This window comes from Hypanus sabinus, chromosome 22 (genome assembly GCF_030144855.1).
Source record: "Hypanus sabinus isolate sHypSab1 chromosome 22, sHypSab1.hap1, whole genome shotgun sequence".
Taxonomy (NCBI): Eukaryota; Metazoa; Chordata; class Chondrichthyes; order Myliobatiformes; family Dasyatidae; genus Hypanus; species Hypanus sabinus.
This window is the reverse complement of record NC_082727.1, coordinates 60,048,853-60,066,137: the sequence shown is the minus strand read 5'-3', so window position 1 is coordinate 60,066,137 and position 17,285 is coordinate 60,048,853. Positions and strand designations below refer to the sequence as shown.

At 40.3% G+C, this 17,285-nt stretch overlaps 1 protein-coding gene across 2 annotated transcripts in view; it reads left to right on the top strand.

Moving 5' to 3' along the window:
- Positions 1-16,702, top strand: part of dclre1a (DNA cross-link repair 1A (PSO2 homolog, S. cerevisiae)) — a 78,268-nt gene extending 61,566 nt beyond the window's left edge. Inside the window, exon 10 of one of the 2 annotated variants that reach the window (XM_059947884.1) lies at positions 16,571-16,702. In XM_059947884.1, the coding sequence (XP_059803867.1) occupies positions 16,571-16,676 (106 nt within the window). In that variant the 3' untranslated portion in view covers positions 16,677-16,702. Of the gene's footprint in view, positions 1-5,361; positions 5,809-16,570 lie in introns of those variants that run through there. The other variant, XM_059947885.1, reaches the window with a different exon arrangement.
- The last annotated feature ends 583 nt before the right edge of the window (positions 16,703-17,285 follow it).

Sequence of the window (17,285 nt, the reverse complement as noted above, 5' to 3'; positions counted from 1 at the left end):
GGCAGATTCCAAACATATTGATTTGTTTTTCCTTTCATTGCTCCATCAATTTCTAAATTGTGGTATTCCACACGTTAGTACTGTACAATAAGTTCAATTTCCATTCATCCATACACATGTATACTGTCAAATGAAACAACATTTTTCCAGACCAAGGTGCACGGCACAGTACCTATAACCCATAAACAACACAAAATATTACCAGAAATTAATTAACAAACGAGTTGAGTGGAGGCCTCTGTCAGTCAGGCTCAACTATGGATGGTGTGTCCTAGCTGTCTAGATACACAGGCTAGGGCCCTACAATAAGGAGAGCAAGCTGTTGCCCATGTAGCAAGTTTCCCCTCTACTTGCATCTGATGAATCCGAGACTGTGACAGTTTGGCACCATCCGTGTCTTAGGAGATGCCAGTTGGCATTGAACTCAAAGTAGGTCTGCCTTATGGACTCCAGTTCCAGATTTTTCTCTCGGGGTTTACTCCCAAAGTTATCCCTATGAATGGGTATAGCTGCAGGACAGTAGAGGTTTGAGATCAGGCTTTTCCTTCTCGTAGATTAACTGCCAACAACAGCTGACAAGCCTTATCTGTCCCAAGCAATGAGTTTTAAGGCAGCAGTAACCTGCCTTTCCCCCTTCTCCAGTCAGTAGAAATAGTTCCGCCAGGGTTAGTAGCTAAGCCACACATGAAGGCCAAGAGTTGTCAGGGGTTATTTGAGGTGCATGCTATTGAGAGCATTTCATAAGTAGTGGGAGCTGAGCCCTATTACTACCCCCGGCTATAATAACCTTAAAGAACTAAATTAACAAATAATAAAATATCTTCCAGAAGATTGATATTTAGCATAAGGTGCATTTCTGACACAAGTTAAAAAGTATGAAGTAAATAGTAAACACTACTGGCACTTCATATGTAATGAGACTGGTGTAGTGGCAGAGAATTTGGTAGTCTCACACCCTGGGGGAAGGAACTGCTCCACATCCTAACAGTTCTTGTCGTAATGCTACCATGCCTCCTGCCTGAAGGTGGGGGATCAGAGAGATTGTGGGATAGATGTGAGGGATCCTTGACAATGCTAAGCGGCCCTGGGTATGCAGCATGCTGATAGCTATCTTGGATGGGTAGAAGAAAGATCCTGATGATGTTCTCAGCAGTCCTTGCCATCCTGTGTAGGGTCTTGTGGTCGTATGTCATGCAATGCTTGTACCAGATGGTAATGCAGCTGCTCAGAACACCTTCAATGATGTTCCTGTAAAAACTGGATAGAATGGATGAGAAAGCCTTACTCACCTCAATCTCCTCCTGAAGCGCAGAATCAGATAACAGCATCATTATTGTCAAATGTGGAAATTGTAAAACAAAAGCAACACAAGAATGTGGAAGCAGGAGGAGGCCAGTTGGCCCCTCTAACCAGCCTAGCCATTTAGTATGACTTATGGCTGACTGACCCAGGACTCTGTTCGTCTTATATACCAGCTCCACATAGTCCTCAAAAAACTGACCAGACCCAGGCCTCGACTCCTCTGTGTAACCCTCAATATCCTGATATATCAAATATTTAAATACCTCTGGAGATCCAAAATCTCTGTGGGTTACACAATTCCAGACTAGATTTTGGAAACTGTCAATAGCTCAGGCAAAATTTGTTCATCTCCATTGATGCTGCAAAATCTTCAGACTGTTTTCTCTGCTTAGCAAAAGCCTAAAAGGTGATATTGGTATTGGTTTATTATTGTCACATGGACCAAGATATAGTGGACAACCTGCCTTGCATACTGTTTTCACAGATCAGATCATTACAGAGAGCAGTGAGCTGGAATAAGGCAAAACAATAACAATGCGGAATGAAGTGTAAAAGCTACCGAAACAATGCAGTGCAAGTAAACAATAAAATGCAAGATCATGACGAGGTAGATTGTAGATTGTGAGGTCAAGAGTCCAACTTATCACACAAATCATTGATTCAATAGTCTGATAACTGTGGGATCAGTGGAATAGGAACTGTCCTTGAGCCTGGTGGTACATACTTTGTGTAGGAGGGAGGGCATAAGATTTTTGAACAATGGGGTCTCTTCCAGGGAACGTGGGACCTGAACTGGAGGGGGCTATTATCCTAGCAGGAAGGTTTGTTAAAGCTGCACGGTGGGATTTAAATCAGTGTTGCAGGGGGGTGGGAATCAGAGTGTCAGAACAGAAAGTGGAGGGGTTGTGGAGGCAGATGTTGGTAAGACCTCAGACAAAGTCAGGAATCAAAGCGTTGAGCATGGTGTGACTATTGTCCTGAGCTGCCTGTATTTCAGTGCAAGAAGTATCAGAGGAAAGGCAGATAATAGTGCTGAAGATGAGGTGGCTGGTTTACAAACAGAGGCAATGTGTAGTGAGGAGAGGCTGTTCCTAGGGCAAACTTGCAGCCAACAGGATGAGTTGCAACAATGGCTAACTAAAGAAGTCAAAGCCAACATAAAAGCCAATGAAAGAGAATATAATAGAGCAACAATGAGTGGGAAGGTAGAGGATTAAAAACCAACAGAAGACAACTAAAAATGTCATGAAGAAGGTAAAGATGGAATATGAAAGTAAGCTAGCCAATAATATGAAAGAGGATACCGAAAATTTCTTCAGATACGTGAAGTGTAAGAAAGAAGAGAGAGTGGATACTGGGCCATTGGAAAATGATGCTGGAGGTGTAGAAATGGGGGTCAACGAAATGATGGATGTCCTGAATAAGTATTTTGCATCAGTCTTCACTGGAAGACACTAGCAGTATGGTGGAAGTTCCAGGTGTCAGGGGTCATGAAGTGTGTGAAGTTACCATAACTAGAGAGAAGGTTCTTGGGAAACTGAAGGGTCTGAAGGTAGATAAGTCACCTGGATCAGATGGTGTACATCCCAGGGTTGTGAAAGAGGTGATCATGGCAGGATCAGTAACTATCGTTCAAGATCACTAGATTCTGAAATGGTATTGGGAGTTTGGAAAATTGCAGCTGTCACTCCACTCTTCAAGAAGGGAGGGAGGCAGAAGAAAAGAAACTATAGGCTAGTTAGTCTGACCTCAGTGGTTGGGAAGATATTGGTGTCAATCGTTAAGGATGAGGTCTCAGGGTAGTTGGAGGCACATGATAAAATAGGCTGCAGTCAGCATGGTTTCTTCAGTGGAAAATTTTGCCTGGCAAATTTGTTGGAATTCTTTGAAGAAATAACAAGCAGGATAGTCAAAAGGAGAATCAGTTGATGTTGTGTACTTTGGATTGACAAGGTGCCACACATGCAGTTGCTTAACAAGCTACGAGCCTATGGTACTACAGGAAAGATTCTAGCATGAATAAAGCCTTGGCTGACTGGCAGGAGGAAAAGAGTGGGAATGAAGAGAACCTTTTCTGGTTGGCTGCTGGTGACTAGTGGTGTTCAACAGGGGTCTGTGTTGGGACTGATTCTTTCGTAGTTATGTGTCAATGATTTGGATGATGAAATTGATGTCTTTGTTGCAAATGATATGAAGAAAGATGGAGGGGCAGGTAACTTTAAGCAAGTAGAGAGGCTATAGAAGGACTTAGACAGATGAGAATGGGCAAAGAAATGGCAGATGGAATACGGTGTTGAGAAATATGTGGTCATGCACTTTGGTTAATTATTTTCTAAAAGGAGAGTAAATACAAAAAAGAAACTGAGGTGTAAAGGGACTTGGGAGTCCTGATGTAGGATACCTTAAAGGTTAATTTGCAGGTTGAGTCTGTGGTGAGGAAGGCAAATGCAATGTTAGCATTCATTTCAAGAAGACTAGAATATAAAAGCAAGGATGTAATGTTAAGGCTTTATAAAGCACTGATGAGGCCTCACTTGGAGTATTGTGAAGAGCTTTATCTTAGAAAGAATGTACTGAAACAGGAGAGGGTTCAAAGGAGGTTCATGAAAATTATTCCAGGATTGAATGGCTTGTCATATGAAGAGCATTTGATGGCTCTGGGCCTGTATTCACAGGAATTTAGAGGAATAAGGAGGTGCCCTCATTGAAACCTATCGAATGATGAAAGGCCTTGATAGAGTGAGTGTGGAGAGGATGGTGGGAGAATCTACCAGAGGACACAAGCTCAGAATAGAGGGGTGTCCTTTTAGAACAGAGATGAGGAGGAATTTCTTTAACCAGAGTGGTGAATCTGTGGAATTCTTTGCCACAGGCAGCTGTGCAGGTCAAACCACTATGTCAGGTCATGAAGGGATACAGGGAGAAGGCAGGAGATTGGGGCAGAGAGGAAAATTGGATCAGCCATGATGAAATGACAGAGCAGAATTGATGGGCCTAATAGCAGCTCCTATATCTTATGGTCTAAAAATACCTAATTACATGGAATGTTAGTTGGAAAATTTCAATTTTTTTTTGTTTTGGACTATATCTTATCAACTAACCTCAATAAATACACCTGATAGGTATTTGACGTTCATTGGCTCTGCACAATCAGTATTTTCTCATACACTTGCAGAGAATTCATAGTGCCACGGTCATTAAAAGTGACAAAGGTTCAGATTAAACAAATCTTAAAATGCAAAGAAGAGGCTACTTACTGTCTGTTACGCTGCTGGTGTTTGGGGCAACAATGAGGGTCCTCCATCTCTGGCAGTGCTCAGAGCTTCCTTCATCGTGTTAGCAGCTTCGTCTCGGTTTTCACAACTGTCAGTCATGCAAGCCCCAGGTGGAGACTCAGGAATACCGTCGCACTCAGATGTAGAGGGATTCTTCATTACTGCACAATAAAAAAGGAAAGCAAGGACAAAAGGGACAGTCTGTGAAAGGGGGTGAAAATAGAACAAGAAACAAGATTAAAGAGACCTGATCAAAGAATGTAATGAAAGAGAACTGCATTTTTGAAAATATTATCAAAAGATGCTAATGTGTATCAGACCTTCTTTGTCAATCCAACTGCTTCTTCTAAGCATTCATGCACAGATAAATTGGTCATTCTACTCTTTAAAGTTCAAAGTAAATTAATTATGGAAGTACAAATATGTCACCATATACGACCTTGAGATTCATTTTCTTGCAGGTATTTACAGGGAATTAAAGAAAACAATAAAATTCATGAAAAACTATAAATAACAAAAACTGAAAAATAACCTATGTCAAAAGAAGACAAATTGTGCAAATTATTTAAAAATGTAAATAAATAATACTGAGAACGTAAGGTGTAGAGTCCTTGAACATGAGTCTATAGGTTGTGGAGTCTCTTCTTCATTGAGATGAATGAAGTTATCCACACTGGTTCAGGAAGCTGATAGTTGTATGGTAATAACTCCATAATAAACAATACAATAAACTAGTATAATTTAAATAATATGCATTCTAACTCTTCTCCCTTTTTCCTGAAAGTGAAATAGGTTCTGAGTATACATTCTACCACACCAAATAGTGGCACAGATTTCAGCAGAGCACAAGCCTTGAATGGTTCTTTTGAAGGAATGTGTTAGAAAACTCCTTCAGCGAGCTGTGACGGAGTAAGTGACAATTACAAGGAAGGCCAAGAAAGATGCGCGATGAGTCAGGTCAACTGTCAGCTCTATTGAAGCAAAGGGAAGCATAGACCATTAAGAAATTGATTTATAAATGCCAAAATTATTGTAGGCCTTTGATGGCCTATCAAACAGTTAAAAGTATAATGATAACTACAATGGTGTCATCTACTATGTGTTTTACTGAGATCCATGGCATTGAAAATCTGCAGAACCATGTGTTGGAATTGATTGTTTTTACTACTTTTTAATAAGATATTAGTTAAATTAAAGCAAGAGTAAATTTATCATTTCAATCATAGCCTTTTTACTGATATAATCTATATTTTTAACAATTTGTATTTTTAGCAAACTCGTATTTTTCACAGTATGTGATGGTTTGTTTCCACTTACTGGCACAAGGCAGTATAGCAGTTACATATACCTTTTCATGTTTTAATTGGCTAAATATTAACACTTTACCCTAGTGCTATGATTGTGCAACCAGTGATTGGTTTATTCTTATCTGAGGAATTTCTGTTAATTCGAATATAAGTGTGATAGATTTTTCAAAGGCGCCATCTTTATATTGAATCTGCATTGCTTCTCAGCTACTTGCTTAGTTTCAAATGCTCTGTATCTTAGTTTAAACTTTAAAATAAACAATCATGAAGAATCAATGAATCAAAGATTCTTACTCATTCCTAAATTTCTAACAGAACCCAGGGATTAGAAATTACAGACACATGGAAAATATTTATTGAAGCTACTTGCGGCAAAGCCTCCCGTCCCCATGACTCAATTAATAAAATCTAGATGGGATGTTTATACTGAAGTCAAACATGTTCAGCCACCTGCTCTGTACTGGGTCAGAAACAGGAGCTTCAGACAGCTCATTAATCATTAAAGTCAAAACGCTGTGTGCCGAACACAGAGAGCAGCAAATGACACACTGGACTTCAGGGAATCCTAATATCTGAGTAGGTAGCACCATCTTGATGTTTTGATGATCCACAAAGCTGTAGGTAGGACATCAGTCATCCAGTTAATTTGCTGTTGTATTGATAGTCTTTGACAGTGAGAGCAACCAAGACAAGGAAAATTAGAGATCTTAGTTGCAATGTTTGTTCTATCAGCTTGTTGCAGATATAGGTTATCACTATCATCATCATGTGCCACGTCATATTGATGTGGACAGTCAGGGTCTTTCCATGACTGTGATTGTTCTTAGCAAATTTTTCACTGAAGTGGTTTGCCATTGCCTTCCTCTGGGAAATGTCTTTACAAGACAGGTGACCCCAGCCATCATCAATACTCTTCAGAGATTGTCCTGCCTGGCATCAGTGGTCACATAACCAGGACTTGCTATATGCACCAGCTGCTCCTATGACCATCTACCATCTGCTCCCATGGTTTCACATGACCCTGATTGGGGGAGGTGCTAAGCAGGTGCTATACATTGCCCAAGGGTAACCTGCAGGCTCCCAGAGGAAAGGAGCACTTAACACCTCCTTTGGATAGAGACTATCTTCACCCCGCACCCAATGCAGATGGGGGTAAGGCTCACATTTATTACCATTCCCCAAATACCCTCGTTCTAAGTTGCTGCTGGAGCAGTTAGGAATCTGACCGACGACCATAGATTCTGGGTCACAAGTGGGCCAGACCAGGTAAAAGTGACAGATTTCCTTCCCTGAAAGATATTAGCAAACAGTTGAGTAGTTTCACAATCCATGTTATTGGCACCAGATTCTCCAGCTGCCAAACTTGCATCTTTGGATCCTCAGTAACATGATCACTAAGAGTTCTTGTCAGCTTGAATCTGACGGGGTTCTGCATTGCTTTAACTGACTAAGGGTCTAGTACAGGAGCACCAAAGAATGGAAACATTTATTTTACAAAGGCTATCATTAGGTAAACTTTATTCATTTGCTTATTTATTGAGATACAGTGCGGAGTATTAAATTGTGCTGCCCATTTACCAACCCGTGATTTAACCCTAGTGTAATCACAGGACAATTTACAATGACCAATTAACCTACTAGCCAGTACATCTTTGGACTGTGGGGGGAAACCAGAGCATCTGGAGGAAACCCACATGGTCACAGGGAGAATATATAAACTCCTTATGGACAGCAGTGGAGATTGAACTCAAGTCTGGTACTATAAATAATTGTGCTAACCACTACAATGCCATGCCAATTAAATAGCATCTGAAAGAGAGTGAGGAGGAGGGTAAAAATATTTTTCATAATTAAAATCAAAAATGATTTTATCACTGGACATTGGGCCATATATCCGTACAATGTTGGCAAACTTACCAGCTACACAGGGGAATGAAATAGTTTAGTTTTCATTCTAAAGGTATCATTGATCAAACTTCATAATGAAACATCGACCTACAGCACCTCTCTTGGGTTACAGGATAAAATCACACTGCATAACACAACACACTCTAACTGAATTCTTCAATGATACTTCTTTTTCCAGCTTCTATGAATTGTTCTTAGAAGTTAGTAGGTCACTGAGTTCACAGGATGTTCCTCAGGAAGAAATATTAATTTAAAACTGTGCATTGACCAGCTGGTGGAAGCATTTGCAAAGTCCAAGATGTAGTAGTATTGGTAGTATTTTAATTTGTTATGTATTTCAGTTAAGTACATAATTTGTTATTCAGTTAAATGGTAGTTTGTCTTTTTTATACCTTTTTAACTATTTTCATGAAACTGGCTAATTGGCACTCCACTTAATTGTCCAAAATGTACAGGTCCTGATGTCTCCCATTTACAGTGCCTATAAAAAGCATTCATCTTCCTTGGAAGTTTTCATACTTTGTCATTTTACAGCATTGAACTACAGTGGATTTAATTTGGCTTTTCTGACATTGATCAACAGAAAAGGACATTTTGAGTCAAAGTGAAAACAGATATGTACAAAGTGATCACTGGAAAATGATGCCAGTGAGGTAGTAATGGGGCACAAAGAAGTGGCAGATGAATTAATGAATACTTTGCATCAGTCTTCGCTGTGGAAGACACTAGCCGTGTGCCAGAGGTCCATGAGTGTCGGGGAGCAGGAGTGACTGCCATTGCTGTTACAAAGGGAAAAGTGCAAGGCAAGCTCAAAGGTCCTAAGGTGGATAAGTCACCTGGGCCAGATGGACTACATCCCAGAGTCCTGAGAGAGGTTGCTGAAGAAAAAAAATTATGCATTGGTCATGATCTTTCAAAAATCACTTGATTCTGGCATGGTCCTGGAGGACTGGAAAATTGTAAATGTCACTCCACTCTTTCAGAAGGGAGGAAGGCAAAAGAAAGGAAATTATAGGCCATTTAGCCTAACCTCAGTGGTTGGGAAAGTGTTAGAGTCTATGGGTGTTAGAGAATGGGATTTCAGGGTACTTGGAGAGTAATGGTAAAATCAGTCAGAGTCAGCATGGTTTCTGTAAAGGGAAATCTTTCCTGACAAATCTTTTAGGAGTTTTTCGAGAAAGTAACAAGCAGGGTGGTCAAAAGAGGGGCAGTAGATGTTATTTATTTGGATTTTCAGAAGGTATTTGATAAGACTGCTTTACAAAATGAAATCTTATGGTTTTACAGGAAGTATACCGGCATGGATAGAGGAATGGCTGACAGACAGGAGGCAGTGAGTGGGAATAAAGGGGGCCTTTTCTGCTTGGCTGCCAGTGACTAGTGTTCCTCAGAGGTCAGTATTGGGACTGCTACTTTTCACGTTGTTTGCCAGTGATTTAGATAGTAGAATTGATGACTCTGTGGTCAAGTTTGCAGATGATACAAAGATAGCTGGAGGGGTGGGTAGTGCTGAGGAAGCAATGCGATTGAAGCAGGTCTTAGACAAATTGGAATTATTATTGTTATGAGCAGAGAGACAACATCAGCCAGAAGTAAATTCCTTGTATGTGCACAGGTACTTGGCAATTAAAGTCTGATTCTGATTCTGAAAGTGGCAGATGGAATACAGTGTTGGGAAATGTATGATAATGCATTTTAGTAAAAGGAACAACAGTGCGGACTACTGTCTAAGTGGGGAGAAGGTTCAAACATCAGAGATGCAAAGGGAATTAGGAGTATTTGTGCAAGACTCCTAGGAGTTTAATTTATAGGTTGAATCTGTGGTAAGGAAGGCAAATGCAATGTTGGCATTTATTTCATGGGGAATAGAATATAAAAGCAAGGAGATAATGCTGAGGCTTTATAAGACACTAGTCAGGCTGTACTTTGAGTATTGTCAACAGTTTTGCAGAGTCCACCCTGAGGCCCTGCTCATAGTCATTCCCCACCACACTGGCAATGCCAGAACCTCATCCACTGTCCAGAGACAATCATTTCAGCCCACATGGGCATCGTCCCAGAAATAGCAGATCCCACGGCTCTGATCCTAAAACCCTTGGCCAAGAGTTTAGTTTAGGCAGGAGCAGGGAGGGACGAGTGAGGATAGTTTTAGGGTGACAAAATAATTATCAAAAGCCATTCACTTCAAGATGGTACATTTAACTGCAGCCAGCCATGGGTGTACGTATGCAGTGATGTGCTGACGGGGCTGATGACTGTCGTTCACATGCAGTCAAACTGCGCACAGACATCATCCCAACAGAATGAGTTCATTCAGTAGCCCTGCTCTGCTGCACAACTAACCCCAGTGCCCAGGGGTGTGAAGTTGCCCCTCTCCACAGACCCCCACTGCTGTCACACAACTTCTTGTTAGGCATCTTTGCTTCAAGTTCAAGTTTAATTCTCATTTGACCATACATGAATACCCATGAGTACAGCCAAACCAAACAGCATTATTCTGTGCAAAACACGTATACAACAAGGCACATATAAGATATATCAGTAAAATACAGTCACACAAAAAAATATATGGTCAAAGAGTCCATGAATGTTGCAGCAGTCTGCGGTCATACACATTACAGCTTATGTTCTGCAGAATGAACATGCCACTCTGTAGCCAGCAGTCTGGTGGTGCACACCGACTCCAACACCTCACTCCTGGGGTGAACCGTTGACACTGCAGCTTGAGGTGTAGACCTCACTACGACCAAGGCCACAGAGCCACCCTGCTGTCTGCAAATTAATCAGTAAATCTGGCTTTCAGCACTCTGCATTCACAATGTCCACCTGGGTCTTGCAATCACAAACAAAGTGACTAAGATAATCACTTGATATTAGGTTGCACTCTGCCTTCGTGTTCCGACTTCTCCAATATCTCTCTAAGTATAGTGTTTCACCAATGGATGTCAGATGACAAAACTTTAAGGGAAATGTCCTGGCAAAGCTGACAACCCTTCTTCCTTCCTGATTGTAATTCTTTTGTGATAAAGCCTGGTATCCCATCTCTGTTGGAATAATCTAACTCTTTCAAAACTGACCAAAGGAGCTTCTCCTGACTCCATGGACTTAGCAGAAGACAGGACAGTTTTAGGAAAGTGTATCCAATCATTTACACCATGTCAACACATCTGCATTCTCGTAGATCTAATCATTTATGGCACAGTAGCCTAGTGGTTAGCATAACACTTTACAGTACCAGCAACACGGGTTCAATTCCCATTGCTGCCTGAAAGATGCCTGCACGTTCTCCCCGTGACCACATGGGTTTCCTCCCACCAACCAAAGACCTATCAATTGGTTATTAGGCTGGGATTTAATCAGGGGACTGCTGGGCGGTGCAGATCAAAGGGCCAGAAGGGCCTATTTTGCACTGTATCTTAATAAAATAAAATAAAAATAAGTGTATTTAATCATTTGCATATGAATGCACACCTGTATTCTACTGAAGCTAATATAACATTAGAACATTACAGCACAGAAACAGGCCTTTTGGCCCTTCCTGGCTGTGCCAAACCATTTTTCTGCCTAGTCCCACTGACCTGCACCTGGTCTATATCCCTCCAAACACCTCTCATCCATGTACCTGTCCAAGCTTTTCTTAGATGTTAAAAGTGAGCCTGCATTTACCATTTCATCTGGCAGCTCATTCCACACTCCCACCACTCTCTGCGTGAAGAAGCCACCCCAATGTTCCCTTTAAACTTTTCCCTCTTCACCCTTAACCCTTGACCTCTGGTTTTTTTCTCCCCTAGCCTCGGTGGAAAAAGCCTGCTCGCACTCACTCTATCTATACGTGTCATAATTTTATACACCTCTATCAAATCTCCCCCTCATTCTTCTACGCTCCAGGGAATAAAGCCCTAACCTATTCAACCTTTCTCTGTAACTCAGTTTCTCAAGTCCCGGCAACATCCTTGTAAACCTTCTCTGCACTCTTTCAACCTTATTAATATCCTTCCTGTGATTTGCATATGAATGCACACCTGTATTCTAGTGAGTCTGATCGTTTGCACCATGTACACACACCTGTGTTCTGTGGAGTTTTAGCCCCATATCATCTGCCCCTATTGTCGAATTATTTTCTTCCAGACCATTTTCAGGGACACTCATGTCCCTTTTCAAATTGTTGACTGGTTTATGGATGAAACCTTCCACCACAAACATGGTAATAAACCTTGTCAATAATCTTTAATTTTCAAGGCAGAAATAAACTCAAAGTTATGGCAATGGATCCTCAAACATGTAATAAACTCCAAAACAAAAAAAAATTGAAATAATCTTAGTGGATTTCTCATTGTAAAAGGAACAATCCCCTTTTGTTTTGTTAACAAGAAAAACAAGAAATGAATTTAGACTGCTGTTTGAGTGATTATAATGGCCAATTTGTTGCTGGAGACTTTTGTTCTTCGGTTCATTTTTGACCCATTACATCAAATGGGTCCTAATTAACAGATGGCGCTGATTGATTAGGGTTAAGCAGCTTCAGGCAATGTTGGAAAGAAACCATAGCTTTGATACCTTCAAATCGTATTTTTTAAATTGAAAGCTGATGTTATAAGACTATATTCAGAAATACACACTTAGCTCATTCTATCAGGTCTGTGTTGTACGTGTCAAGCAGCAAGCTTCTTAGATCTTTACATGGCATGGCGTACGCTAGTATTACTTTATGTTCTCTTGCCAGAAGTGCAGCAAGCTCTGCAAAAATTAATAATCCTAAATTATCTTTTGCTGCTTGAATGCAAGAAAAGACCTTTATAAAGCTGACGCACATTTAAAAAGCACATTCAGTTTTGGTACTAATATCGTAATGATAATATATTTCCAACTTAATAAATATAAATAGAAAAAGATAGGTATATGGTGAAGTTTAATGAGTTGGCACCTTATCAGTAAAATAAAAACAAGTGTATCTAATCATTTACTCCACGTACGATTGTATCTAGTCATTTCGAGGATGAGCTGACATTGGAGATTCATGAAAGGCTTATCATACGAGGAGCATTTGATGGTTCTGGGCCTCTACTCACTGGAATTCACAAGAATGAGGGTTTCAATCTCATTGAAACCTATCGAATGTTGAAAGGGTTTAGTAGAGTAGATGTGGAGAGGATGTTCCCTATGATGGGAGAGTCTAGAGAATGCAGTCTCAGAATAGAGGGGCGTCCTTTTAGAATGGAGCTGAGGAGGAGGTTCATGAGTCATTGGGTATATTAAAAACAGAGATTGATAGATTCTTGATTACAAACAAGAGAAAATGTGCAGATGCTGGAAATCCAAGCAACACACAAAAAATGCTGGAGGAATTCAGCAGGTCAGGCAGCCTCTATGAAAAAAAGTACAGTCAATGTTTCTGCCAAAGGATCTCAGCCCGAGTGGAGCAGAGAGCGAGCTTGAAAATCTGGCAGGAGCAAAGAATGTTGGGAATGGTGAGGGTGGAGTACCATGAGAGGGATGTGGGACAGGTGGCAGAGGCGGAATGTGGGTGCAGATAATCCGAACCCTGAGATACCAGGCAAGTTCATTTGAATCCAAGTGATTGGTTTATTGATCATTACAATATATCTCTCTGGTGCTTCCCTTTCCTTCTTCTTTTCTCATCCATGATTCCCCTCTCGCTGTCCCCTTCCCACTCTCAGTCCACAATGGAGACCATATCAGAATCACGTTTATCATCACTCACACATGTCATGATTTTTTTTTGTGGCAACAGCACAGTACAATACATAAAACTACTACCGTCCTGGGCAGAAGTTTTAGGCTCACCAGCTATATTTGTGACAACTATATAATTCAAATTTTGCACAGTAATGAGTGTATATAGACAGACACACATACACATATACATTCATGTATATATATATATACACTCAATGAAAGACAGTTGGTGAGGGAGTTAAAATGCATCTTGCTTAATGGACTGACAGCAAATGGTAATGAAATAGTAAAATATTTGTACTGTCTGGTTCCGATACGCTAAGGGAGTTAAACCAATTTTGTGGTACACATGTTTTAAATGAGTACATATCTTTCAGTAACACACCATGCAATCTGATAGCAAACACGAGGAAATCTGCAGATGCTGGAAATTCAAACAACAACACACACAAAATGCTGGTGGAACGCAGCAGGCCAGGCAGCATCTATAGGGAGCAGCGCTGTTGACGTTTCGGGCCGAGACCCTTCATCAGGACTAACCGAAAGGAAAGATAGTAAGAGATTTGAAAGTACACCTCTTTCCATTATTTTCCTTGCCTTTGGATAATTTGGTACATCAGCACATTAAAATAGAATGGAAAAATTGTTATTTAGAACACATGGCACAGAAACATGCCCTTCAGCTCAATGTCTCCTCTGCCCATGAAGTGGCAGAGCAGAATAATGGTTGGTGTAATGTTATTACAGCAGACCGGGGTTCAATTCTACTGCTGTCTGTAAGGAGTTTTTTACTTTCTCCCCACGATCATCTGGGTTTCCTCTGGGTGCTCTGGTTTCCTCCCACAGTCTTGAAACTTGAAATTGCTCACTCTTTCCACTTCTGATCCCTTAATGAGGATTGGCATGTGTTCCCTCACTTACCCTTCTGAAGTTCACAATCTGCTCCTTGGTCTTACTGACGTTGGGTGCAAGGTTGTTGTTGCAACATCACTCAACCAGCTGACATACCTTGCTTCTGTATGCCTTCTCATCTCCATCTGAAATTCTGCCAGAAATAGTGTCATCAGATAGCGTTTGAGTGTGTCTAGCCACACAGTCATCAGGACTGGAAAGGAAGAGGCAAGACACCAGAAATATTAAACATTTCTCATCAACAGTATAACAATAGAATAGCAGAATATTTTTCTAAAAATGTTTATAAATCATTGACCATTAATAAATATGCAAATGATCTGCCATTGTTATTTGTAATACTGTCTTTTCTTGTATTCCCATTCTGGACAGTAAAGGTTTGTATCAGGATTATGGTACTTGGTAAAATAGTTGAGATAATTACTCAGTCCTAAGAAAATAAAGGTAAAATGCAAATGCTGAAAATCTGAAAAAAAAAGTGGTGGAAAGACTGAGCAGCAGAGGTGGCTTCTGTGAGAAAGGAACAGGAATTAATGTGTCAAGCTGAAGACTCTTGATTGGTCTAGAGTTGAATATCTTATTCAGCCAGTGGATTTGGAATATTTTACAGTTTATTTATTTATTGTATTTAGAGACATGGTGCGGTAACAGGCCCAATGTACCTATGCCATCCAATTACACCCATGGGCCAATTAACCTGATTTCCCTTCGTAACATGGGAGAAAACCAGAGCATCAGGAGGAAACCTGGAGAGAACAAACAAGCTCCTTACAGACAGTGGCAGAATTTTTTAGGGATATTGCAGACAGGTGTACTTTGCAGCAGAATATCTTTACTAAATTGAGTAGCATTTGACCATTTGGACAAGTTGAATTTAGGTTAAACTTGATTTAGTCTAGTACATTGGGATAAGTGATTTGGCCTGAGGTCAATGAGACTCAGAATCAGGTTTAATGTCACCTGCATATGTTGAGAAATCTGTTGTCTTTGCAGCAGCAGCACAATGCAATACATAATAATAGAGAAAAAACTGTGAATTTCAGTAAGTGTGTGTGTGTATATATATATTTTTTTTTTAAATTTAACTCTTTAAATATATAAAACAATTAAATAAGTAGTGCAAAAATTAAAATAGAAGTAATGAGTTACTGTTCATAGGTTCAATGTCCATTCAGAAATCAGATGGCAGAGGGGAAGAAATTGTTTCTGAATTGTTGAGTGTTAATACTGATCAAAATAATAGTGTAACAGGTAACATGATATGCCATTGAAGGCATGGTCTTCCTTTACACGTACATTTCTGAAACAATGACTTACAACATTTTTATTACTGATTATAGGAAAAACTAATTTGTTATATGCAAATCCTTCGCTGATAAGATCCAAACATTTGGCATTAGTACTAGCTTTAGAACATGTTGTCTTTTAAGTAAATCTTGAAAAGAACACGTATCAGATTACTCTGATTGAAGACTGACAAAATGCAGCTGTAGAAGATGAGAACATGGTTGAAAGAGAGACAAAATGTTCATTCTGGTCCCTTTGTTAAAGTTTCAGGTGAAGAAGAACAGATGGCTCTGATTAGGTTTATCAGGGAACAATACGAATGTGTTTGAAAGATGGCAGTGATGCAGTGATTCAAGATATTCATTGCATGTCTGGGGGAGGCTGCTTTGTTACAGATGTCAAATTTTAGACATTAAAGCAAACTGTCTAATTATCTGTTCAGTTGCAAGCCACGGTAGCGTTGCAGTTAGCACGATGCCATTACAGTTCCCAGTTCAAATGCAGCGCTGTCTGTAAGGAGTCTCTGTACGTCCTCCCCATGAAATACCTGGGCTTTTCATGGGTGCCCTGGTTTCCTCCTTCAGTCCAAATTCATACCAGGTAGGTTAATTGGTCATTGTAAATTGTCCCAATGTTAGGCTAGGTTTAGTCGGAGTTGCCATTGTCTGCTGGGGCGGCACTGCTCAAAGAGCAGGAAGGACCTGCTCCACACTGTATTGCTAAATAAATAGGATTCTCTGTTGTTACTTGAGGAAAGATAACCACAGAATCTTACAGCATGCGAACAGCTCATTTGGCCACACTCAGTCTATATCAACTATCACGTGCCATTTACCCTAATTCTACATTGATCTCACACCATTCTCCATCAATTCCCAGCAGAAGTTCAAATCTACAGTGGCCGATTCACATGTCCTTCAGTTGTGTGAAGACACAGGAGCATTGCAGAGAAACTCATGCATCCTCAGGGGGAATAGACAAACACTAGCATTGGAGGTCGACATCTGAACCCAGGTTAGTGAAGATGTGCAGTAGTTCTACTGGCTGCATCACTATGCTACCATTCAGGTACAATGTGTCTCCTGCAACCAAGTAATCCAACAAACTGTCTTGTTTGCATATATAGGACTATCTTTTCAGATGCATGGATTGGTTGCTGCACCTCCTTAGTTACTGGAACAAACTACATCGGATAAAAGATTGCTGTGAAATACTTTGATATTTCCTGAGGGGTTTCTCAGGTGATTATGTGCAAGCTGCACATAAAATATACAGACATTAAATGCTATCACTGTAGCACTGGCACTGAAATTGACAAACCTAGCAAAAAGAATTCAAACCTGTATTCTGCAAGATAATAGTAATGGAAATTCAACAATTGCATACAACCTATTTTTATTATAACTTGCTCAAACCGAAAGGTAGTAAATCAATTTGCTTACTCCTAATCTGAAATGCTGGGGCTGAAAGTACTTTGGCTTTTTTTAGTTTGGAATATATAATGAGTTAATTTGGGATCAATATCATTCCTGATGCATTCCAAGGTAGCACCATGAATTTATGTGCTACCAGTAAGCAGTCTTTGTCTCACCCTTGT